General features: G+C 35.4%; 1 protein-coding gene across 18 annotated transcripts in view; it reads right to left on the minus strand.

Moving 5' to 3' along the window:
* Positions 1 to 25291, minus strand: part of picalma (phosphatidylinositol binding clathrin assembly protein a) — a 64340-nt gene that overhangs the window by 19312 nt on the left and 19737 nt on the right. For 3 of the 18 annotated variants that reach the window (XM_073830010.1, XM_073830016.1, XM_073830013.1), the window contains exons 3-19: positions 24511 to 24653; positions 22461 to 22536; positions 20135 to 20237; positions 19963 to 20056; positions 19688 to 19799; positions 16283 to 16389; positions 16158 to 16199; positions 13173 to 13258; positions 12424 to 12547; positions 11757 to 11896; positions 8295 to 8392; positions 6155 to 6307; positions 3456 to 3539; positions 3105 to 3185; positions 1910 to 2017; positions 326 to 454; positions 63 to 93 (exon numbers count right to left, since the gene is read on the minus strand). In XM_073830010.1, the coding sequence (XP_073686111.1) occupies positions 63 to 93; positions 326 to 454; positions 1910 to 2017; positions 3105 to 3185; positions 3456 to 3539; positions 6155 to 6307; positions 8295 to 8392; positions 11757 to 11896; positions 12424 to 12547; positions 13173 to 13258; positions 16158 to 16199; positions 16283 to 16389; positions 19688 to 19799; positions 19963 to 20056; positions 20135 to 20237; positions 22461 to 22536; positions 24511 to 24653 (1711 nt within the window). Of the gene's footprint in view, positions 1 to 58; positions 94 to 325; positions 455 to 1909; positions 2018 to 3104; positions 3186 to 3455; positions 3540 to 6154; positions 6308 to 8294; positions 8393 to 11756; positions 11897 to 12423; positions 12548 to 13172; positions 13259 to 16157; positions 16200 to 16282; positions 16390 to 19687; positions 19800 to 19962; positions 20057 to 20134; positions 20238 to 22460; positions 22537 to 24510; positions 24654 to 25291 lie in introns of those variants that run through there. The other 15 variants (XM_073830012.1, XM_073830015.1, XM_073830018.1 and 12 more) reach the window with 10 other exon arrangements.

Raw genomic sequence — 25291 nt, forward strand, 5'->3', positions numbered from 1 at the left:
TCAATCACTGCGTTTGAAGAGAAGTATGAATTAGGATTGAGACGCGCAACAAATGTTCTTACTTCTTTGTTGTTCCGTTTCCAATACCGAGATCTGGAAGAAATAGAAAACTGGTGAGGACTGCGATGCTAAATTCACTCTTATAAGATCCTAAATCAATCTTAAATAAAAGTATTAGTACCAGAATACGGTTCGCACAATTTGGAAAAAGTAAAACGTTTTCGAAAATAAAAAAAGTCAGATTGTGATTGACAAATAATAAAAAAATTGTGCAGCCCTAATACAGAGGGACGTTTGTATGATATAACAAGAACTGGCCGCTTACTGCCCACAAGGTTGGCAAGGGAGGAATCCAAGTCATCGGAAACCAGTTTGCCTGACTGTTGGGCGCTGGGCGTCAGGCCCTGGTTGGGAGAGGCCACTGTGGGTTTCAGGATGCCACCTAAAATATCATCTTAAACAAACAGAGGAGAGGGAATGGGAGAGGGATAAAAGACGCAGACAACACACACAAACAAAAGAAGCGCAATTAGGTAGGGTGGAGCGAGAGGCAGTCGCCTCCGGAGCGAACGTTGCAGGACTGAAAGTGAAAGAATGTGGGTAAAATCTTGTGAAGTCAACTCACCCAGACATGCAGTGCCATGCAAAGCCAGCGGCCCAAATAGATCAAACCACACAGTGAGAGGAGAGAAAGAGGACAGAATGAGGAACATCTCAAAACATGACTGTGCAACTCATGGTGGTCTTATCTTACACGACATGGGCTCACATTTAAAATGACTGCAAATTCAAGTCAACTACTGTAATGTACTATATTTACTTGGAGAAAAAAATAATATTAAACTAAAACAACAAAAGATTTTTATCCTTTGGAATAACATGCATAATAAGAAGTCAGAGAATGTCTAATAAGACAGTCAATTTTTAATTTTGCGTTAATTTCTTAAAAGGGAAAGTTCACCCACAAATGCAAATTCTGTCATTAATTACTCACCCTCATGTCCTTCCAAACCCGTAAGAAATTCGTTCATCTTTGGAACACAAATTAAGATATTTTTGATGAAATCTGAGAGTTTTCTGAACCTGCATTGACAGCAATGCAACTGACACGTTCACGGCCCAGAAAGGTAGTAAGGACATCATTAAAATAGTCCATGTGATTAATTTTATGAAGCTACAAGAATACTTTTTGTGCACAAAGAAAACAAAAATAACTTTATTCAACAATTTCTTCTTTTTTATATCAGTCTTGAACCACTGATGTGGCATGGACTAGTTTATCGATGTCCTACCTTTCTGGGCCTTGAACGTGTCAGTTGCATTGCTGTCTATGCAGGATCAGAAAGCTCTTGGATTTCATAAAAAAAAAAAAAAAAATCGTAATTTGTGTTCCAAAGACGAACGAAGGTCTTACAGATTTGGAACATGATGAGGGTGAGCAGTTAATGACAGACTTTTCATTTTTGGGGGAACTATCCATTTAATATAAGTGTGTCGCAAACTGGATCTAACTCTGGGTCGTTCATGGTTTTTACATCTCCAACATCAGACACTCTGATTACAAAACCAATTATGAGTTTAAATCAAAACTAAGACCCAATTAAACCATAATTCAAGCAAATTAATGCTTTAAAGTTGTTTTATAAAAAGCCTTAGGTGTGATTTGTGTGATTCAGAAGCAAGTTCCAAACATGCAGTATTGAGAACATCACACAAGTCTTTAAAGATCTCTTTTCTTATGAAAATACCACAGGAGAATGAAACGTGGTTGTATAACTGTGTTCACATGCCAGTTCCACACTGTCTGCCCCAAAACACATTGGCCTTCAGCAGTGAGATGGATGTGAAGCATCATGTGTGGAGAAAAGCAGTGAGTGAGTCACGGCAACTGGGTTAACTTCTCTCTTACCGGCTGAGTCTGTGCTGTTCACGGCCAACTTATTGCCAAACACGGAGTCAAAGTCGACATTAAGGCCTGTCGAACTGGGAGGCTGGGTGGCGGGAGGTGCAGAGAACCCTGTGTTAAAAAGAAAATAAGGTCAGACCTAAAAACAGCACAGACTGGTTCACCTACACATGTTTGAGGGCTGGAGAAATGCCAGAGAACAGCAATTTTTAAAACGGTGGTTCGTGTTTTCTTTCCAGCTCACGTGTGATGCATAATTGGCATGATTAATTTTAATGGATCGATTCTGTTGTAGTCGACAGACTTCCAAAAATGTCAGCTGTTAGACTGGGTTAGCCCACGGCAACTGACTCATACTTCCCACAACATGCTTGTAGTTACAAAAGCAGACATTTGAGTTTAACCAACAACCACATCAGCTGCATCAAATCAACTTTTCCTGTCAGATAAAAGTTGTTCATTTCATTCAACTTCTTTAATATACCAGTAAAGTTTCATCTAGTATCCTAGTATGAGCCATTCAAGGTAAAGCAACAAAAAAGGGACAATAACAGTTATAATACTGATTTATACACTATCAGTCAAAAGTTTTTGAACAGTAAGATTTGTAACGTTTTTGAAGAAGTCTCTTCTGCTCACCAAGCCTGCATTTATTTGATCCAAGTACAGCAAAAACAGTAAAATTTTGAAATATTTTTACTATTTAAAATAAAGTTTTCTGTTTGGAAATATTTTAAAATGCAAATTACTCCTGGGATTTCAAAGCTGAATTTTTAGCATCATTACTCCAGTCACATGATCCTTCTATGAAATCATTCTAATATTCTGATTTGCTGCTCAAAAAACATTTTTTATTATTATATTTAAAACAGCTGAGTAATATTAGAACAGCATATTAGAACGATTTCTGAAGGATCATGCAACACTTAAGATTGGAGTAATGATGCTGAAAATGTAGCTTTGCTAACAGGAATAAATTACATTTTACAATCTATTCAAATAGACAGTGAAAAAAAAAGTTAATAATGAAAATTGAAAACACAGGATGCAAACTTTTGAACTGCTAGCCGAACGCCTGAATTGATAAACCTGTTTCTACCAGCTCAACAAAAGTGCACCTGTGAAAGGAAAGAAAGGACAAGACACAGCTGAAGGGCACAGAAAGTAAGAGAAACAAGCCAGAGGGGACGGCACCTACCTCCGAATAGTCCAGCTACAGCGGAGGGTTCAGAGTGGAAGAGAGGAGTGTTAGGGTAGCCAGCCGGAGAGCAGAACGAGTCTGACAGGCCCAGAACAAAAGCACAGAAGAACCAGAAATGAGAAATTAGTGAAGAGAGACAAAATTAATGAAAATAATAGCAGGGGGGGGGGGGGGGGAGATATAAAAGCCAGCATACTCTATATTCAAGTCAAGAGGGGTGGATTTAAAACAAGAATAAAGGTACTAAGAGTAATTTGGGGTGAAACGCACTCAAAGGGGAAACCACGGGGGTAACGCCATTATGTTTCCTGAGGTCAGAAAACATACATCATACTGGGACGTCTGTACCTGAGAGGAAGCAGCCCATCTGAGCAGAGGGCTCGACGGGTGATGCAACGGAACAGCTCGAATCAATAAAGGGATTGTAATTATCTGGAGAACCAAAAAATGAAATTGACATTTGGGAAAAACTTTAGAACTTAACACTCTAAGGATGGGAAAGATTAAAAAAAAAAAAAAAAAAAAATGGAGAAACTGAAAACCCAAGGCAGCAAAGCATAACCAAGCAAGTTTTTGAGTAAGGTGGTCTAGAGACCAAATTACAGACCTTCAGAAAACCACCAATTATTTGAGGTTTAGTGTGGGCGGAACGAACCACCAAACTCAATAAGGCTACATGTACAGTTGAAGTCAAAAGTTTACATACACCTTGCAGAATCTGCAAAATGTTAATTATTTTAACAAAATAAGAGAAATCATACAAAATGCATGTTATTTTTTTATTTAGTACTGACCTGAATAAGATATTTCACATAAAGGACGTTTACATATAGTCCACAAGAAAAAATTGTTGAATTAATAAAAATGACCCCGTTCAAAAGTTTACGTACACTTTATTCTTAATACTGTGTTGTTACCTGAATGATCCACAGCTGTGTTTTTTTGTTTATTGATAGTTGTTCAGAGTCCCTTGATGAGTCCTGAACAATTAAACTGCCTGCTGTTCTTCAGAAAAATCCTTCAGGTCCCACAAATTCTTTGGTTTTTCAGCATTTTTGTGTATTTGAACCCTTTCCAGCAATGACTGTATGATTTTGAAAATCCATCTTTTAACACTGAGGACAACTGATGGACTATTATGCAACTATTACAGAGTCGGAGGGAAAAAAACTTTTTGAATTTGAAGATCACGGTAAATTTAACTAATTTTATCTTCTGGGAAACATGTAAGTGTCTTCTGTATCTTCTGAAGGGCAGTACTAAATGAGAAAAATATGATATTTAGGCAAAATAAGAAAAAATGTACACATCCTCATTCAGTTCAAAACTTTTCACCCCTGGCTCTTAATGCATTGTTTTTCCTTCTGGAGCATCAGTGAGCGTTTGAACCTTCTGGAATAGTTACATATGAGTCCTTCAGTTGTCCTCAGTGTGAAAAGATGGATCTCAAAATCATACAATTATTGCTGGAAAGGGTTCAAACACACAAAAATGCTGAAAAACCAAATAATTTGTGGGACCTGAAGGACATTTCTGAAGAACAGCAGCCAGTTTAACTGTTCAGGACATAGAAAAAATAATTAAACACAGCTGTGGATCATTCAGGTAACAGCACAGTATTAAGAATCAAGTGTATGTAAACTTTTGAACGGGTAATTTTTATACATTTTATTAAACTCGTGTACTATATGTAAACGTCTTTTATGTGAAATATCTTATTCAGGTCAGTGCTAAATAAAAAATAACATGTATTTTGCATGATCCCTCTTATTTTGGTAAAATTTAACATTTTGCAAATTCGTCAAAGTGTATATAAACTTTTGACTATATTTTAAGCAGTTAATTTGTACTTGCTAACAGCCATTCACACTCTTGATCACATTCATATATTCATATTAGACCAGCATTACTCGATCATAAGAGCCAACTCAACATAACAGCTGTACAAACACAAACGCGCTTTACAGTAGCAAACCATCTGTCCGTCACTCTCTCAAAAATGTTATTGTTTGCTCTGAGAACATAATAAATAAATTCCCCAGTGTAGAACAAACTCAGAGAAGCTAGACTTCCTTTATTGCTTTTACACAATCATAAAAAGCACACACACACTCAGCGTTTCAAAACCTAGGCTGTGTTTAGAATAGCATCCTACCACAATTTCTGCAGTTTGTATTGCAAAGTCTGACAACTTACAATGTGACACAAAAAAAACATTTTTTGACAAAACTGCCAAAATATTTTTAATAGATTCATGATTAGAATTGTGGAAAGTTTGAGTTATTTCAATTATTTTTACCTCTCTTAAAGTGTATTTTTATCATTTTTATATGATATAATAATAATAATAATAATAATAATAATAATAATACGTAACACTTTACAATACGGTTAATTAGTTAAACCACATTAGTTACCATTAACAAAGAATGAACAATACTTCAAAAGCATTTCTTAATCTTAATGTTATTTTCAGCATTTACTAATGCATTATTAAAATCACAAGTTGTGTTTGTTAACATTAGTTAATGCACTGTGAACTAACAAGAACAAAGAGCAACTGTATTTTTATTAACTAACATTAACAAAGATGAATGAATAGTAATAAATGTATTGTTCCTTGTTCGTTCATGTTAGTTAAAACATTAATGGTAACAAATGACACCTTATTGTAAAGTGTTACCAATAATACTAGTAAGTATTAATACTAATATTTATTCTAATAATATTCTATTTTGAGTTGCCTACGCAGAAAGCATTTTATGCATTACCAGTGCATTTGAGCTTTTATGTTAGACACTGTCAAAATACTGTCTAGGTAGGCAGCTTACTAGGTTTTGAGCACACAGCCGGTATGAACTTGACACACACATATCGGATACTTTAAGGGTTACTCGGGTCACGCCGATTCTGCCCAGCGGGTCTTTGTACACTTGATGCGGTGGAGCATTCAGGACAAAAATGAGAGTGGAGGGAAAACAGACAGGCACGCAGCAGGCAAAGAAAGCAAACAGTGCACTACATGAGAAAAAAGAACAGCCGTTTACCACCAAACATTTCATGACTGGGTGTCCTAGAGGAAAAACTAACAGCATCTGAAGACACAACAGGCAGATGGACAGGATCAACAACTGCTTTTGTAAGGAAAGGATTTAAGTTTGAAATGGAGTCGTCAACAGCCTCTGTAGACGTGAAAGGATCTACATGGCCAAAGACAAGACAGAAACAGAAAATAACAGGAAAAGGTTAGAAAGAGAGAGAAAGAGAGAAAGCATGCAAACACAGACTAACAGACAAATGAGGTGGAGTCTGTTTGGTCTAGACTTTTAGATGTAAACAATCTTCCATTGCACTAGACTGAATGAGACATCCGACTTGGGTTGTAATGAATGTGTAACAAATTATGCATCTAAGCTAAATGAATAGGAATGATTCGTTAAATTAGGACAAATATTAGAATTAATAAAAATGTATTTGACTGGCTATGCCTAAATGTAAGTAGAACTAAAATTATATGAAGTTATAAAGTTGTTCCAAAATGAATCAAAAATAAGTAAATATTTAATGCAATATTTCTTTTATACATATTAATATACATTATTTAATATTATTATTAGTGTAATTAGTAAGCTTTACAGTTGTACTAAATAAGATTTATACACAAATTATTAAATCATCTGCTTTCATTGTACAACTTTGAAAAAAATTACTAGCTGTGCCAAAGGTTCTGTAACCTTTAACCTAGTTTAAAGTCAAAGATATATGCCTGCAATTTTCAAATTAGAATGCTTTTTTTAATTAATGTTTTTTTTATTATTCCCTTCTGCTCATCAAGCCTGCATTTATTTGATCCAAAGTACAGCAATAAGTAAAATTGTGAAATATTTTCACTTTTAAAATAACTGTTTTTTAATTAAATATATTTTAAAACGTCATTTATTCCTGTGATCCAAGTCAAAATTTCAGCATCATTACTCTAGTCTTCAGTGTCACATGATCCTTCAGAAATCATTCTAATGTGCTGATTTGGTGTTTAAGAAACATTTTTATTATTATTATTATTATTATCAATATTTAAAACAGCAATTTAATAACTTTTTTTGGGAAATAAATAAAAAAAATTCTACTCATAATTCTAATAATAATAATAATAATAATAATAATAAATGTTTTTTGTGCAGCAAATCAGAATGATTTCTGAAAGACTGGAGTAATGATGCTATAAATTCAGCTTCGAAAATCACAGGAATGAATTACATTTTAAAATATATTCATTAAAACATTTTAAATAGTAAAAATATTTCATATTTTTACTATTTTTGCTGTACTTTGGATCAAATAAATGCAGGCTTGGTGAGCATACCTCTCCTATAGTATAGTATATAGTATAGTATAGTATACCTCTCCTAGCTAGAATTTTCACTAGGAACATCTTAAATTAATTTTAAATGTTTAGCTCACCCAAAAAAAAAAAAAAAAAAAAAAAATTATGTCATCATTTACACACGTCGTTCCAAGACTTTGAATATATTCCACAAGTCAAAATGATGACTTTTATGAGGCTTTTTTGGATCAGTTTGGAGTATGACAGCCCCATTTTCCATTCACTTACATTACATGAAGAAGTGTGGCAAAATTTCACATTTTGTGTTCCATGGAAGAATGAAACATGGGTTTGGAACAACATACGGATGAATACATTACAGAATTATCATGTTTAGATAACCTACTCCTTTAAAAGTTGTTGGACATGACAGCAGAGGTGTTATACAGCCTACTTAAAACGAAAAGAGCTTCAAGATAATACATCTGTGAAGGTTGCCGAGTGTGTTTTACGCAGTATAATCCAATAAACACTGAAAGCTGCAGGCTTTTTATGGTTCTGCCTGACTAATATCGGAAACCAATATGATATCAGTTCCGCCATGTTAAATATCACGTTACACACCCTATCAGCACTTTTGGTTAAAATTTAGACTCTTATTTATCAGACTTCACAGATTAGATGTTATTTAGACAAACAAAATGTAACAAGAACATGGATAGTATCATAGATAAAATCCAACAGGGAACATTCATTGCTTCAAGTTTTGATTACAGAGGAAAAGATAGTGTTGATATAAGCTTGATTTCTCTCAGATGCGTATTAATGCAGATCTGTGAGTTCCTGTGGTGTTGACCGCTCACCTCCCCATGTGTTGGCTAAAGGCAGGCCGGTGGAGAGAGGCAGAGAGGTCTGGAAGGCCGGCTGCAGGTCCAACAGATCGTTCGGCACCTTCGGAGTACTGGAGCCAGACACGCACCAAGACAAACACAGACAAACACACGAATTGCATTAATGTCTTCCATAAAACAGCAGTCTAAGCGCCAAGCATTTCACAGTTATATGGCAAAGACAAACTCGGCATGTTGATTTGAAGTGCTTAAAGTGGAGACTTAGGGAGTTGAGGGGAAACTCGCATGCAATCAATACCTTCTTCACAGCCAAATCCCATCCGGGCAGGAATTCACACACTTATAGCGTAAACAGGAGAATTGGAGCCTGATTTTAAACAGATTTTTTTTTTTTTTTTTAAATACACAAAGCCGTACAGTTTCAGGACAGCGGAGAATAATCTGATTTGAACAAACTCCTAACCGCAAGTATATTAGCAATAATGATGCTTGCCTTAGCAGGCACCATTAATAACGCATGTCCCCATTACTCTTTGGATGACATCATCATTAAAAGCACACACGCCTGTAACGTAATCGCTGAATTTAACTTGCAGTCCTGCATGGAGTCCTAATAAAACACTAAAAGCTGAAGATTGATGCCAAACGATTGCACATGTGCACTTGTGCACCAACCGGGAAAATAATCACTACCAGCAGTGTATCATCAGAACAGAAAGACTGTGGGATCAATCATCAAATATAGAGCAATTAGTTCCACCCACACAATCTAAGTGGATGAAAAGTATTTGAACTTTGCTGTCATTTAAAATCAACATAAAATGGCATTCACAATATTCTATAACGCGGCACATTTTGATTTGCACTGAACAAGAATATTAAACCACATAAAAAAAATGTATATTACACATTTTAATAATAATTAAAGGGGTCATATGATTTGATTTCATGTTTCCCTTTGTCTTTGGACTGTTACAAGCTTTTTGTGCATATACACTATATTGCCAAAAGTGTTGGGACACCCCCTTCTAATGAACAGGTTTGACTACTTTAGTAATTTCCATAAGTGCAAATCTTAATGTTTAAGCAAATAATGATATTCTAGGGAATTGTGTGCTTTTAATTTTATAGCAACTGTTTGGACATGACCCCTTTCTATTCTAACATGACAATGCATCTGTGTATAATGCATGGTTCAAATTGAAATGATTGATTTAGCCAGTGTGGAAGAACTTGACTGGTCTGCAGAAAGCCCTATTCCCAGTTGAACACCTCTGGTGTGACTTTAAATGCAGACCTTGAGCTAAAAACCAAACACCAATGACTTGTACATATGGCTACAGTCATTTTAGACACTTCCAAAACTGTTGCAACAGAGATGGAAATACAATTTTTAAATACATTAATTATGTTTCCATATTTGTTGCCACAGTTTTGGAAGTCATCGGTGTTTGATGAGTTTTGGGCTCAAAGTCTGCATTTAAAGTCACACCAGAGGTGTTCAGCTGAGATTAGGACTTAAATTTCTGCAGACCAGTCAAGTTCTTCCACACTGACTGAATCAATCATTTCTATTTAAACCTTGACTTATACACATAGGCATTGCCATGTTAGAAAAGAAAAGGGTCCTGTCCAATCTTTTGCTATAAATTTAGAAGCACACAATCCATAGAATATCATTATATGCTTAAACTTTAAGATTTGTACTCATGGAATTGACTACAGTAGTCCCAATACTTTTGGCAATATAGTGTATGAGATCTGTAAAGTTGCAAAGATTAAAGTCTCAAACCCAAAGAGATATTTTTCATAAAAGACTCAGCCAAACCTTCCTAAAATGGCTTATTCAAACACGCCCCCCACATGTCTACGTCACGGTGTGGGAAGATTTGCATAAAACAGCCCAAATGTATACGCAAAGGAAAAAGGCATAACTTTTATTTTGTAGTATTGTTGCAGACGCACCCACGGTGTGGAGACGCCGTGTGTTTCGATTGCGAAAGTACTTTGGCCTTCCAAATGAGTACACAACTAGAAATCAGTGGTTAAGTTGTATTTACAACACTGTTCCAGAATAGCACAACGCAAATATTTGAGCGTGTGCAGCGCATTTTACGGAGGACAGTTTTCTGAACCTGTGCGAGTAGCCTACAATGCTGGCTGTGAACACTATAAAGTGGGGCAATTCCAACTTTGCAAGAACAGTCTGACGCGTCTGGCTCACAGCCTGTAAGTACATTTTCATATCTAAAGAATTTGCTACTGGCTAGTCACATGCGAGTTTTGCTTGTTTGTCGTTTCTACGATCAAAAATGCAGACATGGTGTTATGTTTAAAAATACAGTACGAGACGTTATAATCAGTAATTATGCCCTCACTGGATGCGACAAATGCCTCATTTATAATGGGTTTTATTGTTTTTGTCTCATTGCGCCGAACACAGCATCACAACATGGTAATAGGAATAACATTTCCGTCACACGCTTGAGGTATTCGGCCAATCACTAGCATCGGATAGCTGGCAAATCAGAGCACACTTCGCTTTTTAGAGCGATGAGCTCTAAAATGTCTGTCTTTCTTCAGTTAAAAAGAAATTAAGGTTTTTGAGGAAAACATTCCAGGATTTTCTACATACAGTGAACTTATAGTGGGGTTCAGGGGGTTAAAGGTCCAAACTGCAGTTTCAATGCAGCTTCAAAAGGATACTACACGAACCCAGACAAGAAATAAGGGTCTTATCAAGTGAAACGATGGGTCAAATTTATATACCTTTTAACCACAAAGTTCTTTATTTGTGTACTTTGGTTCAAAAGGGTAGGGCAAAAAAAAAATCTAATTTTCTCCTCCAACTTCAAAATCGTCCGACATCGTTGTTTTACCTTTCTTTTGTAAAGGGCGTTTGACTTTTTTTGGTTGTTCGCTTTGTAAACACTGGGTTGGTACTTTCGCCTATATCACACATGACCTTTTCAACGTGACTACGTAATGCGTGAAGTCGAGTTAGTGCAAGATGAGCATTTGTGGTTAAAAAGTTAATACATTTTAATGTTTTTTTTAGAAAATGACCAATCGTTTTGCTAGATAAGACCCAATATTCCTCAGCTGGAATTGTGTAGAGCCCTTTGAAGCTGCATTGAAACTGCAATTTGGACGTTCAACCCGTTGATCCCCATTAAAGTCCAGTATATAGAGAAAAATCCTGGAATGTTTTCCTCAAAAACCTTAATTTCTTTTCGACTAAAGAAAAAAAGAAATGAACATCTCAGATGACATAAGGGTAGAGTAAATTATCAGGAGGTTTTAATTCTGGACTGAACTAACCCTTTAATTCTTTTTTTTTTTTTTTTTAAAGGAAGACATAATAGGTTTTGGTTCCAAAATTCTTTGACAAACAGAAATATATAAAAAATATACATTTCTTTCAAAAACACTGACCCCAAACCTTTAAAAACACTACATCTATAAAACTATTACCTGTTAGTGAAGCTACTGGGTGTGGAAAACAGGTCAATGGCTGGGGCGGTACTGATGGTGCCCGTCTCTGTGGAAACAGGAGATGCAGCGGTCGTGGAGGATGTGGAGGGCTTCTTGGACAGTTCCTTCAGACGCTGCTCCTTGATAGAAAAACCAAATTATGTAACCTTCTTAACTGACCCGTCGCAAAAACCTGCCCTCCTTAATTACTGTTGCTATGTCCGACAAACAATGTTGAAACTGACAACACTGACAGACAAGACAGAGCAGGTTACTTCTGGCATGAAAAAGTCTCAGCTTTAAAATGTTTCTTTTTTTAAGAAATTCAAACTATGTTTTGTGACAGATCACTGTATTGGCACCTGAACCGATCATCTTTTCTTATTTACTTAAAGCACGAAATAAACATGAATGAACATCAAAACGTATTATATTATTTCAACCGCAGAAAGGCATCAATTCACCATTTTTCAAGTTTTAAGCCCACCAAAGTCAATCTACTCTCCTGTCTGATTTGTTTGTTGGACAAAATGATTCAGATTCAGCATTATGATTGGTCAGATCGTCTGTCAATCAAACTGTTTGCGAAGGGTCAATTACCATGCTCACTGGGTATGCCCTAATATAATGAGCTTATTAACTAAAAAAAAAACAACAACAACATTACCTTAAGTGCTTTTAATCGAGCTTGTTCCTCCTCCAGAGCTGCCTGCTTTTCCCTCTCATCAGCTTTGGTGAAAGAGATACCCGTGTTGGCCAGGGAGGACACCGCATTGGAAAGCGTACTAGCTCTGTGTGGAAAGACATGCAGAGGACCTGATACAGTAAACATGTCACTGTTGAAATCGCTAGGGTTGCATTAATTGACATCAACGCTACTATCATGAGCACAGAGCACATTTTTACTGCTTCCGCTACAGGAACCCGGTTTGACCCGGGACTTCCGCAAAAAGAGTTAGTGTTAGCAAAGCTTGCATTTTTTTTAGCCTACATCCAAACTGCAAGTCATCAAATTCCTGTGCATTCCTTCCACTTTGTTTAAACACAGTATACTGATTGTTTCAGAAATATTTGTAAAACACACACATCAATCCAAAACTATTTCTGCAGTAATGTAGCCATTTTGTTGTTCCATTTAAAGAATGACTAAGTTATGATTACGGTATCTTGTGAATTTAGGTAAATGTTGATTACTATATGGCAGAAAGAATATTGTTTTCAGCTCAAAATCCCCCTCACTTGGAAAAGCTGCCCAGAACTTTTAACCTGACACAAAACTCCCTGAATCACCTCTCTCCCACACATGCTCGGCACATCCAAAAAGTCGCACACACTCGCTGAATGCAGAGCATTAGGAAAGCAACTCCCTCACATACTAGAAAGCTCAAAAAATTAACTGGTTGACAATTACTGTACCTGCTGGCGGCCGTGGAGTCTTTGACCTTTTTCCCCTCTAATGAAGCCAAATGCTGCTCAAGGGCGTCCAGAAGGCTACTGGGGGCCTGGAGGTATGGAAACATTAGCTTTACAAGCCAGTACACACACGCAGAACACAAATATACACAAGCAACACACATGAGTGATTTAATTTAATCAGGGGCACTTTTGACTACTTGAAATGTGATCATTTTTTAACATGGATGACACTCAATGACTTTATTTTACTACTCTTCAGTGGATTTTGAAATAATACTTTTGATGTTGTACATTATGTAATGACATTACTATCTGATATTTTTCAAATTTGAGAAAAAGCCTTTAATAAGACTTGGACTTTATATAAAACAATCACAAACAGAAATAAAAAAAATAATAAAAAAATAATAAAAGTGAAAAAAAAAAAACTGTTAAAAAGGACAAATGTATTAAAAAGTAAATAAAAATAAATAATTGTTACAATTACTAACTAGCTTGTTACTGACACAATGACTTTAAAATTAATCTTTTTTACATTATAACTAAATAGATTTATTTTTTGAAAGATGTTTTCTAAAATGTTTTACATGATGGTAATGACAACAATACAGAATCACTGTCCCTATTATGAGTAATCATCAAAAAATATAAAACGTTCATATCAATTCTGAATTAACTGAAAGTCCAATTTACTATACAATACTATATATACCAAAAATGTATATTAAAAACATACTACAGACAAAAATGTCCCTTTTAAGTGAAGATTCACTGCTGTACAAAAACACAGATAGCATGCAAAGTCAGATAGCATGCAAAGGTACAAACCAAACGCTCTGAACACAGAGAGAAGAGAGTGAGATGCAGGTACTTACACAAACTGTAAACTGAAAACGGAAAGATAAGGAAAGATACAGAATATAAAGGTGGCAGTTTAACAGAGGTGTTTTCAGAGCATTTAAGAAACTGCAGAAATGTTAAGCAGAATAAAAACTAACCCAAAAATTTTGTAAACTGAAAATATTTAAAACTACTTCCTTATGTGAAAAAGAGTTCTTTAATATACACACTACCAGTCAAAAGTTTTTGAACTAAGATTATTAATGTTTTTTAAAGATGTCTCTTCTGCTCACGAAGCCTGCATTTATTTGATCCAAAGTACAGCAAAAACAGTAAAAGTTTAAACTATTGTTACTATTTAAAATAACAGTTTTCTTCTTCTGCTGTTTTAAAATGTAATTTATTCCTGTGATTTTAAAGCTGAATTATTAGCATCATCACTTCAGCCACATGATCCTTCAAGTTATTCCAATATTCTGATTTGCTGCTCAAAAAACATTTATTATTATTATGTTGAAAACATAGAATTTTTTCAGGTTTTGTTGATGAATAGAAAGTTCAGAGGAACAGCATTTATCTGAAATAGAAATATTTTGTAATATTATAAATGTCTTTATCAGCACCTTTGATCAATTTAAAGCATCCTTGCTAAATAAAATTTAATAAATAAAATTTATTTTAAAAAATAAATAAATCTACTGACTTATACTGATCAAAGAATCCTGAATAAATATTGATAATTGATAATTACAATAATAAAAAATGTTTCTTGAACAGCAAATCAACATATCAAAATGCTTTCTGAAGGATCGTGTGACACTGAAGACTGGAGTAATGATGCTGAAAATTTAATTTTGAAATCACAGAAATCAATTACATTTTAAAATATATTCAAATAAAATAAATAATTAATAAATAGTAAAAATAATTCAAAATTTCACAGTTTTCACAGTACTTTGGATTAAATAAATGCGGGCTTGGTGAGTGGAAGAGACTTCTTTAAAAAAAAAAAAACAATTCAAAATCTTACCATTCAAAAAATTGACTGGTAGTGTAAAAGACGCCTATATGCATATAAAAAGTGGGGATCAAAATTAAATGTTTAAGAATCCAATAAAAAGTCCTTATTAATGGAGCACAACTCCAACTGAATTTTGACGGGAAACCTATACTTAAAAAAAAAAAAAAAAAAGGCATGAAATCAGGGGCCTCATTTATAAAGACTTGCGTAGAAACCATCCTTGATTTTATCTAAGAACTTTTCTGATTTGAACGTAAGAGCGATTCAGAGAAAACGAACGTACCACGAAATCCATGCATACGCCAGTCATTCGGTTATAAATCACAAATGATCGTGGAATTGTGTGCAGCTGAATGTTCCGCCGTAAGAAACGCCCCTGCTTAATTAATTAACATATAAAATGAGCTCATTCCTAAAGCAAAAACTCTGTGACAATGGCAAGTAAAAAGGAGCGCAAGAAATCAAATTATAGTGAGGCTGAACTATCTGCAATACCAGACATTACCACAAGGAAACGGTCGTACGCCAAGCTGGAATCTGACGTGGAGATAAGTACTTTTCCACGTCAAAGACGGTTTTTATAAATCTGTACTTTGACGTGGATTTGATCGTACGAACACTCTAAGATCAAATCAGTGCGTAAGAAAGTTTTATAAATGAGGCCCCAGACCTAAAGCTAGACCCAATTTAGACTCAAGACTCAATCCTGTAAGCTGCCCACAGCATCACACCTTTATGTGCTGTATGAATCAAGCATTAAGGACAGTTAGAATAAGTTTCCCCCACCAGTATCATGCAGAGATGTCCGCATGCATCAGGCACCGCAAGCCTGCGGTTTGCAGTTGTACTGCACAAGCAAATTAGCTGCAGCTCTAGAACTCTCTGATGACTTTTCCTATAACTCATGTTAAGTATTGCAATTTCTAGGTAACTGTAGGTTAGAGAGTTCTACAACTTGCACTTGTTTGGATCTAATGCAGCCGTGCCAAGTTTGGCTGTGGAGCTCAAGCCGCCTTGCAAAACAAGGGCAGATAAGTAGCTGACAGGCAGAAGGGAAAGCAGTGAGTGTAAGTTTTAACTTAAAAACAAAAAACAAAAACAAGGCCATATATTTGTGTCCTCACCTGTGATAGATCTGGTATGTCCCCTCGGTCAATTCCCACTTGCTGTAATGAGCAGAAAAGAGCTGGTTAATGTGTGCCTCATGCATATTAGCACATTACATAAGCTGGGAGCCACGCTGTCTTACCTCTGCCACTTTGAGAAACTCTGAGATTCTCGTCATTCGAGTGAGGAATTTCTTGTAGATGTCCAGACCTTCTTTACACTGGGCTTTCTTCATGTCAAAGTACTTCTCTGCACATGGGAAAAGGTATAAAGTCAGATTTTGAGATAGCTTTGCATTCCCACCACACTCTGCGACTTCACCAAGCCGAGTTATGCTTGGCATCTGTCGTCACAACATGACCCGAAGCGACTCTCACTAGTATGTCAGCCTCTCACAGAAACTCTCATCCAACATGTAACCACTGAACGAAGCCAACGGATGCAGCTCAGCCCCTGAACGGAGCAGTCCAACACAAACGGTCAGAGTATATCATGTTCCAATTGTTTTAACAAATACTGCGGTAGTGATTTAAATAGCGATATAATAATGTCATATTGCTGCTGCTTAGATATCACAGATAAGAATAAGAAGGAATACAAATCACATTAAAAAGCTGCTATTCAACACTAACTGGGAAGCAATGTCTTTCAGCACTGAATTAAAGAGATAGTTCACCCAAAAATCATCCCCTATCAATCAGCAAGATTTCTGGCTCCCAGGTGTCTTTTATACAGGTAACGTGCTGAGAATAGGATCTCTCTCTTAAAGGGAGTGCTCCTAATCTCAGCTTGTTACCTGTATAACGGACACCTGTCCACAGAAGCAATCAATCAATCAGATTCCAAACTCTCTACCATGGCCAAGACCAAAAAACTGTCCAAGGATGTTAGGGACAAGATTGTAGATCTACACAAAGCTGGAATGGGCTACAAGACCATCTCCAAGCAGTGAGAAGGTGACAACAGTTGGTGCGATTATTCGCAAATGGAAGAAACACAAATAACTGTCAATCTCCCTCGGTCTGGGATTCCATGCAAGATCTCACCTCATGGAGTTTCAATGATAATGAGAACAGTGAGGAATCAGCCCAAAACTACACAGGAGGATCTTGTCAATGATCTCAAGACAGCTAGGACTGTAGTCACCAAGAAAACAATTGGTAACATACTACGCAATGAAGGACTGAAGTCCTGCAGTGCCCGCAAGGTGCCCAAGAAAGCACATGTACAGGCCCGTCTGAGGTTTGCCAATGAACATCTGAATAATTCAGATGAGAACTGGGAGAAAGTGTTGTAGTCAAGTAAGACCAAAATCAAGCTCTTTGGCATCAACTCAACTCACCATGTTTGGAGGAGGAGGATGGCTGCCTATGACCCCAAGAACACCATCAAAACATGGAGGTGAGAACATTTTGCTTTGGGGGTGTTTTTCTGCTAAGTGGACAGGACAACTGCACCGTATCAAAGGGACGATGGACAGGGCCATGTACTGTCAAAACTTGGGTGAGAACCTCGTTCTCTCAGCCAGGGCATTGAAAATGGGTCGTCGATGGGTATTCCAGCATTACAATGACTCAAAACACACGGCCAAGGCAACAAATGAGGTGCCTAAAGAAGCACATTAAGGTCCTGGACCGTAAGTCTCCAGACTGTAATCCCATAGAAAATCTGTGGGCAAACATACAAAATCAGCAGGGGATGAAATAATTTTTTTCCTTCACTGTATGACTTTCTTCTTTCAGATGAACGCAATCTGAGTTACGTTAACAAATGTCCTGGCTCCTTTAAGCTTTACAATGGCAGTCAATGGGTTTTGAGATTTTCAAGCCCAAAAAACTGCACACATCCACCACAGAAAGTACTCCATGTGGCTCCGGGGGGTTAATAAAGGCCTTTTACTAGTGAGCGCGCGTACGACAGTAAGTGAAAGCTAGAGACTACGGTTTATAAAGTTTTATATATGGACATTTTTCTTACACAAATGCATTGATTCACTTCAGTAGGCCTTTATACAACATTTATTTTAATGTAACTCCGACTGTATTCGTCTGAAAGAAGAAAGTCATATATACCTAGGATGGCTTGAAGGTGAGTAAATCATAGGGTAATTTTCATTTTTAGGTGAACCAACCCTTTAAAAGCTCAGCTACAGTTGTTTCAGTCCACTTTTATTCCATAGTTGCTGTTTAGAACCTAGTCTACTGAAGTATATATTATACATATAGTAAAATCTAAAAATAAAATATATAACAAAAACAGCAATTTATTATAAATAAACCGTTTTGTTATTACTATTTTTAATATTCACTAGTTTCACATAAAAAATTGCTTTATACATTTCAATCATATTATGACGACTTACTTATGCAGTCCTACTTTAAAGTCCCTATGAAATCAAAATTGAATTTTTTTGGCTTTTAGTACGAATATGTTAGCCTTAAGTTTATCTATAAGCTAATGTGTTTCAAAGCAATTACAAAATTCGCATTAACAAGATATAAGCATTCAAACTTACAGTCTCTAACGATTTTGATGAGATCACCCTGCACTTCAACATCTCATCAAACTTTGTCCAATCAAATGCTCTTTAGAATCCAAAGTGTCCCACCCACTATATTATAAAAAGACGCTGAAACTGTGGCTCAAGTCGCACTTGTTCACAGAGTTAGTATTTTCTGTACTGTAGATGGCACGTAGTGCACTATATATAGGGGATAGGGAACAATTCAGACACTGTAAATAAGTTTTCCATTGGGGGTGAAAGAAATCTAGTTTGGCGCTGTGTCACGCAAACCGCCGGAATGCGGCCACAGAGACACGATCGTATGTGTGAGTTGCCGCAGACCATAAAACGTATCGGACTCATTTGAATTTTACAGAGAATGGTATATTTTATAGCGGTATGGATGAGATTGTGGCTGTCATACACTGTCAAATGCGGCTTTACCGAGCTCAACAGCTTTGGCCCAAGCTGTGATATAAACAAAAATCTACTGGCCATTTAAAACAGGGGACAGGACTGCTTGATATGTTCCGCCCTGTCTTCCTATCTCAGTTGAAATTACGTCAGCACACAGGATAATGCTGCGTGTTTCAAAGCACTTCAGTGGACCTTTAAATTATCATTATTGAATTCCAAGTTTTCAACAACTGATAAGACGATATCACAAGGTCTGGATAGCCAAGTTTAATCACACTCTCTAGCTAATCATCACTTCAAGTTGAAATTTGCTTGATGCATGGCCAGTTTTACTACCGTAAATCATGACGCTGTCCTTCCTTGGCCCAAAAAATAATAAATTCTGAAACTATTGATATGTACAAGAGAGGTTTGCTTTATGAGTTACAGCACTCAGCCAGTAAATCAGCTGTCATAAAACTGAGTGACAAGGTAGGGTCAGAGTCCTATGCAACTGTTGATGAGTAGGCTGATACTTTAGGTTCAAAGGCCTCAGTAACAGGAACCAACAGTAGAGATAACTGCTAAAGCCAATATGTAGGACAGCCCACATTACATTTCGAAAGCTCAAGCAGGACAACAGCTCACCAAGCAAGTTGATGATCCCTTCATTGTAGGCCGCGAACAGACGGATGGCGTCTTTAAACAGAAGCATGAACGCGGCGTTAATGACCCCGTTTGTGAGCTCGTTGGCATTTACCTGCCGACACAAAATAAGCCAAACTCAATTTGGTTAGAGAAGATTATGCAGCACGGGCTGAAAACTAATACAATTACGAAAAAACAAGTGGAAAAGACTATTAAACAAAAGGTCAAACCGTATGGAACTTAAATAAGTCTAGTTGTTGTCATCATAAACTCACGTTGAAGTCGAGGAGCGCATCCATCTGGTTTTGGATGATGGGGATGGTCTTTAGGAGCTTCTCTGTGTTCATAGTTCTCATTACGCCATCCGCTCTGTTTTGATAAAACAGACCGGATTTAGTGAAGAGTTCTCATTTTTAAGTCAATTATCACGTTAGAAAGCAGACTTACCCTCTTTTTACTTTCGTGAAGTCGAAAGCCACTTGTCTGTACGAGACTGCCTTTTCGTTCAGGTAGCGGCTGTACCTCCGGATAAAGGTGGACATGTCATATCCTGTACGGAAAAGAGAACATGCTGTTTTTCAAGGTCAGGTTGTTGAAATTAGTCATACAGCAGACTGTATTTTAAAATATGAGTCTATGATGTACTAGTTGAATTCTGAGTACAATAATTGTGACTCATTTTAAATGCTCAGAGGGAATAACCATTGTAGTTTCCTCAGGGTTAGTGCAATGCATTATACAGCCTAGGAACCCATCAGCTTCATCTGACTCTGCCAAGTATGACAGGTCATCGTGAAGCGTACTAGTCTATGCCGCTAGTCATATGCTCAAACACAAGCATAATAAAGGCAAAAGAAAATTATAGCTTCATAAAATTAGTTGAACCACTGATGGACTATTTTCACAATGTCCTTACTACCTTTCTGGGCCTTGAACGTGTCAGTTGCGTTGCTGTCTACGGAGGGTCAGAAAGCTCTTGGATTTCAATAAAAATATCTTAATTTGTGTTCTGAAGATGAACAAAGGTCTTATGGGTTTGGGACAACAGGAGGGTGAATAATTAATAACAGAATATATATAGATATAGATAAATAAAAATATACTAATAGAACAAAATGGCAAAAATAAAGTATTACTACTAAAGTATTACAAAGTATATTACACTTTTACTATAGTAAAAACACAGTTTATTTTCTTAAGGGATTTCTATTTGTGTATACTCTGTTTTGTGTTTATAAGTGTATCGCCTTAATCGTTTGATGTTTTCTACTGTTTAAAAAAAAATTTATCGGATAAAAAGATGCCAAAACCGCTTCAAAATCCTTCTCTGAAACAAATTATTCGTCATACGCACTCCGATCTCCCAAAATGAATCAACTGATTCACGAACCCGCACCAAAGTTACGATCTCAAGCAAAATATTTGCAAACCTTCTCGAAAGTCATGATCTAAGTCAAATGATTTGCGACCCAAATTGTGTATCGCAAATCATTTGACTTAGATCAGAAGTACAAGTATCGCAAATAATTTGATTTAGATCGGGATTTTAAATTGAATGAATGAATTGTATGAATTTGCAAAATGATTCACGTTTTTAATTAAAATACGCAAAGTTCAGATCTAAGTCAAATATGTGATTTGAAGTCCTGATCCAAATCAAATGTTTCGCGATACGCAATCCGTTTGGAGCGCTTCGAAACAGTGAATCATTTTGCAACGCATTGGTTTAACCGATTTGGAGTTTCAAAAGGCTCAGCTTTACCAATCACTCTGTGTTTTTTAAAATCATTAAAGGTGATGTCAAAATTCGAAATTTAAAAAAAATCTGGCTTTTGCTGGTGACGAGTTTGAATCAATCGGAGCGGATCCAGTGTAAATGATTCAAATTGATTTGGTTCCTCTTGTCGCATCTTCAGCCATGTTTACACAACATTGTCAGTACTACTACTGGTTTCATCTCACTAGTTATGACATTAACAGAAATAAGCAAAAAAGTTTTTTTGTTTTTTTTTTAATTGCATGAATTTTGTGTGAAAAAAAAGTGCTTATTGTAAAAAAAAAAACATTTCCTCTTTTAATAATTCAAGCATGTTTCAAGTACCTCTTCAGGAATATTGCTATTTTCAAAGTTTTCCAGGACTTAAATTTAAAAAAGTCAAATTCAAGTACTTCAAGCACTTTGTATGAATCCATATATTATAAATGGCTTGTATTGCACAGCAATAACGAAAAGTACTAAAAAAGTAGGATAAAGATAAAGTGCTGCAAGGTGCCTCATGAGAAAAAAAATCTGAGCCAGTCACTTTCAAAAACGGGCCCAGATTTCTTTTTGAAAGACTCTCCAAACTAGATTTTTGCTGTGCTGATTCCCTTGCTGCCTTCTTTGAGTGCTGGCTGCCAGGCAGCTTGTTAACATGGGAAAAGCCTTGGGTAAATAAACCCACTAGTGCTTTATTTAAGCTGAAAGTCGGCCATGTTGCTGAACAGGTCCCAAAAGGGAGTTCGGGGAGAGAAGCGCAGACAGACAGACAGACAGACAGACATGGGACCTAATGTTTCTACTGCCCAAACCCTCCACCACCACCAAATCTGACCATGACTAACATTAAGTTGATAAAACTGTGAAAATATAGTCCATGTTCTGTCACCTCCTCAAATATTTATCATGTCTGCGTTTGTCTTAGGTTTGGACGCTCATGAAAATGGATGACACAGCTGGGATATGTTTGGAAAAACAGAATGACTAATGAAGTGTCGGGCTGAAAGCACCTACCTTGTAACCCGCTTTTGTCCAAAAAATTACTGAGGTTGAATAATGTGTTCCTGGAGGCCAGATATTGTACAAATCTCTGTCAACATGAAGAACAAAGAGTTCGGCTTTCAATTTATTCTGAAGTTAGTCACCATGCAAATAAACAGTACTGAAGAGTCAAAAGCCAGAAGAGTAACAATGATTGACTGTGGCATATGTGCTGGTTTAACTGCTTTAGCTGAACCAAAACCATGATTAAACACTGCTGGAAATACCAACAGTTAAAGGATTAGTTCACCAAAAAAATGAACATTTGGTTATTTACACACGCTTACATCATTTCATCTGACTTGCTTTCTTTTCATGAACATAAAAGCTGAAAATCTGGTTGAATTTAAGTAAATTGTAAATGGTGAGAAAGTTAAAGCTTAAAATAAATAAATAAATAAATAAATATCGCCATTTTAAAACTGATAGCCCCCAGGATTGACTGACCGTAATTAAAATACTTTTAAATAAAAGTTAAAAATAAAAGTAAAGTTTAATTGTGGCCAGGATATTTAAAAAAAATGATTAAACTATTGAATAAATCAATCAGTCATTCAAAACTCACAATACCATTTATTTACTTTGTAAAATAAAATACCAAATAACTAAATACATTAAACTAATGTATAAAAAGAGTGGTCAACATATCCTTAAAATAAAACAATAAAATAAAATGTTTAAAATGTTATTTTGTAAAATAAAACGAACTACAAAAGTAAAATAAATCAATCAATTAATTAAATTATTTTTTTGTAAAATAAAATGTAACTAAAATACATTTAAATAAAAGTTTAAAAAGAATGGTCAACATATCCTTAAAAAAAAAAAAAAAAATGTTTTAATGTGGCCAGGATATTTAAAAAAATACAAATAAAATAAATAAAATAAAACAAAATAAAATAAGGATATTTTCCAAAATATAATAAGCTGTAAAAAAAAAAAAGAGAGAGAGAGAAAAAAAGAAATTACAATAAATAAAACAAATTAAATAATTAAATAAAAAAATAAATAAATAAAAAGTTTGATTGACTGATTAAAAATAAATGAAATAAAACGTAACTAAAATACATTTAAATAAAAGTTTAAAAAGAGGGGTCAGCATATCCTTAAAATAAAAAATATTTAACTGTGGCCAGGATATTTTCAAAAAATAAAATAAGATGTAAAATACAAAAAAGGAAAATTACAATAAATAAAACAAATTAAACGATTAAATAAAAAAAAGGAATTGTACGCTTGATTTATCTATTTTGTAAAATAAAACGTAACTAAAATACTAAAGTAAAATAAATAAATTAAATTTATTTTTTGTAAAATAAAATGTAACTAAAATACATTTAATTAACAGTTTTAAAATCCTTCAAATAAAATGTGGCCAGGATATTTTCAAAAAATAAAAAAATGAATATTACAATAAATAAAACTAATTAAATGATTAAAATAAAATAAAAAATTACAAAACAATGTTGATTGACTGACTGATTGACTTTTCTTTTGTAAAATATAAAATGTAACTAAAATACATTTAAATAAAAGTAAAAAAAAAAATACTATATATAAAAAAATATGTTTAAATGTGGCCAGGATATGTATAAAAAAAAAAAGAAAAAAAGAAAAGAAAATTACAATAAATAAAACAAATTAAACGATTAAAAAATAAATAAATAAGTTTTTACTGACTGATTTATTTTGTAAAATAAAACGTAACTAAAGTACATTTAAATAAAAGTTTAAAAAGAGTGGTCAGCATGTCCTTAAACTACAGCAAAATAAAATAAAGTAAATAAAATAAAAGTTTGAATGTAGCCAGGACATTAAAAAAAAGGTAAAATAAGATGTAAAACAAAAACTAAAATAATCATTACAATAAATAAAACTAATTAAACGATTAAATAAAAAAATCAGAGTTCAGTCTGTATGCATTTTATCAGGCTATAGAGCTCAGGTTAAAGGTGATGAATGAGTACAAGAGTGTGTGTGTGTGTGTGAGTGTGTGTGTGTGTGTGTGTGTGTGGAAGCTGACCTCATTGCCGTAGACCATAAGGTGGTGTGTGGTAATGAGGGATTTGAACACTACCACCCAGCTGGTGTTGGTGGTGCGCTCGAACAGCGTGTCGGCCAGCTGAGGGATGTTCACATTCATCTCGTTGGTGCACTGGATCAGATCTGGTGAGAGAGAGTTGAAGAAGGTCAGTGTGTTTATAATTCAAACTGTCAGCACGTAACAGCCTTCGTATTTGGGCCCCAAATAACTTAAACAGTCTTGGTACGTTAACATTTGTTTGAACCCTTCCATCCCAGATTTCTTCAAAAGGCTGTCCTAAGTAGTGGTCATCTGATGATACTGATATAACTCCAAACAAACACTGTGGTTAATGGTTGAGATAAACAATACTAGGGCTGGGTAAATATATATATATATATATTTACCCAGCCCTAGTATTGTTAATTAGTCAATTAGTCTAGCCTGTTTTCTGTTAATGAACGGAACATTGTAACACACCTCACATCTAATAGATTGCATTCTTTGTGCTTTGTTACTTTTAATATGAAACAAAGTCTTAGTTTTGGCCCTGTTTAATGTGGAGTGACAGATCGCTGTAGCGCCTCAGTTCAAGAGAAGCATCAGTGCAAACTCACTAATGTACGTGAACTCATCGTCTCCTCCACTTTAATACCAGTTTCAGCATGAAATAAACATGAATGAACATCCGAAGGTATGTTAACAGAAAGAGTACAACTTACAGAAACCCGTATCCTGTCTAATGTAATCACTCAGTGTTTCAACCACAGAAAACTTCAAT

Source organism: Garra rufa, chromosome 23 (genome assembly GCF_049309525.1).
Source record: "Garra rufa chromosome 23, GarRuf1.0, whole genome shotgun sequence".
In the NCBI taxonomy this organism is placed as follows: Eukaryota; Metazoa; Chordata; class Actinopteri; order Cypriniformes; family Cyprinidae; genus Garra; species Garra rufa.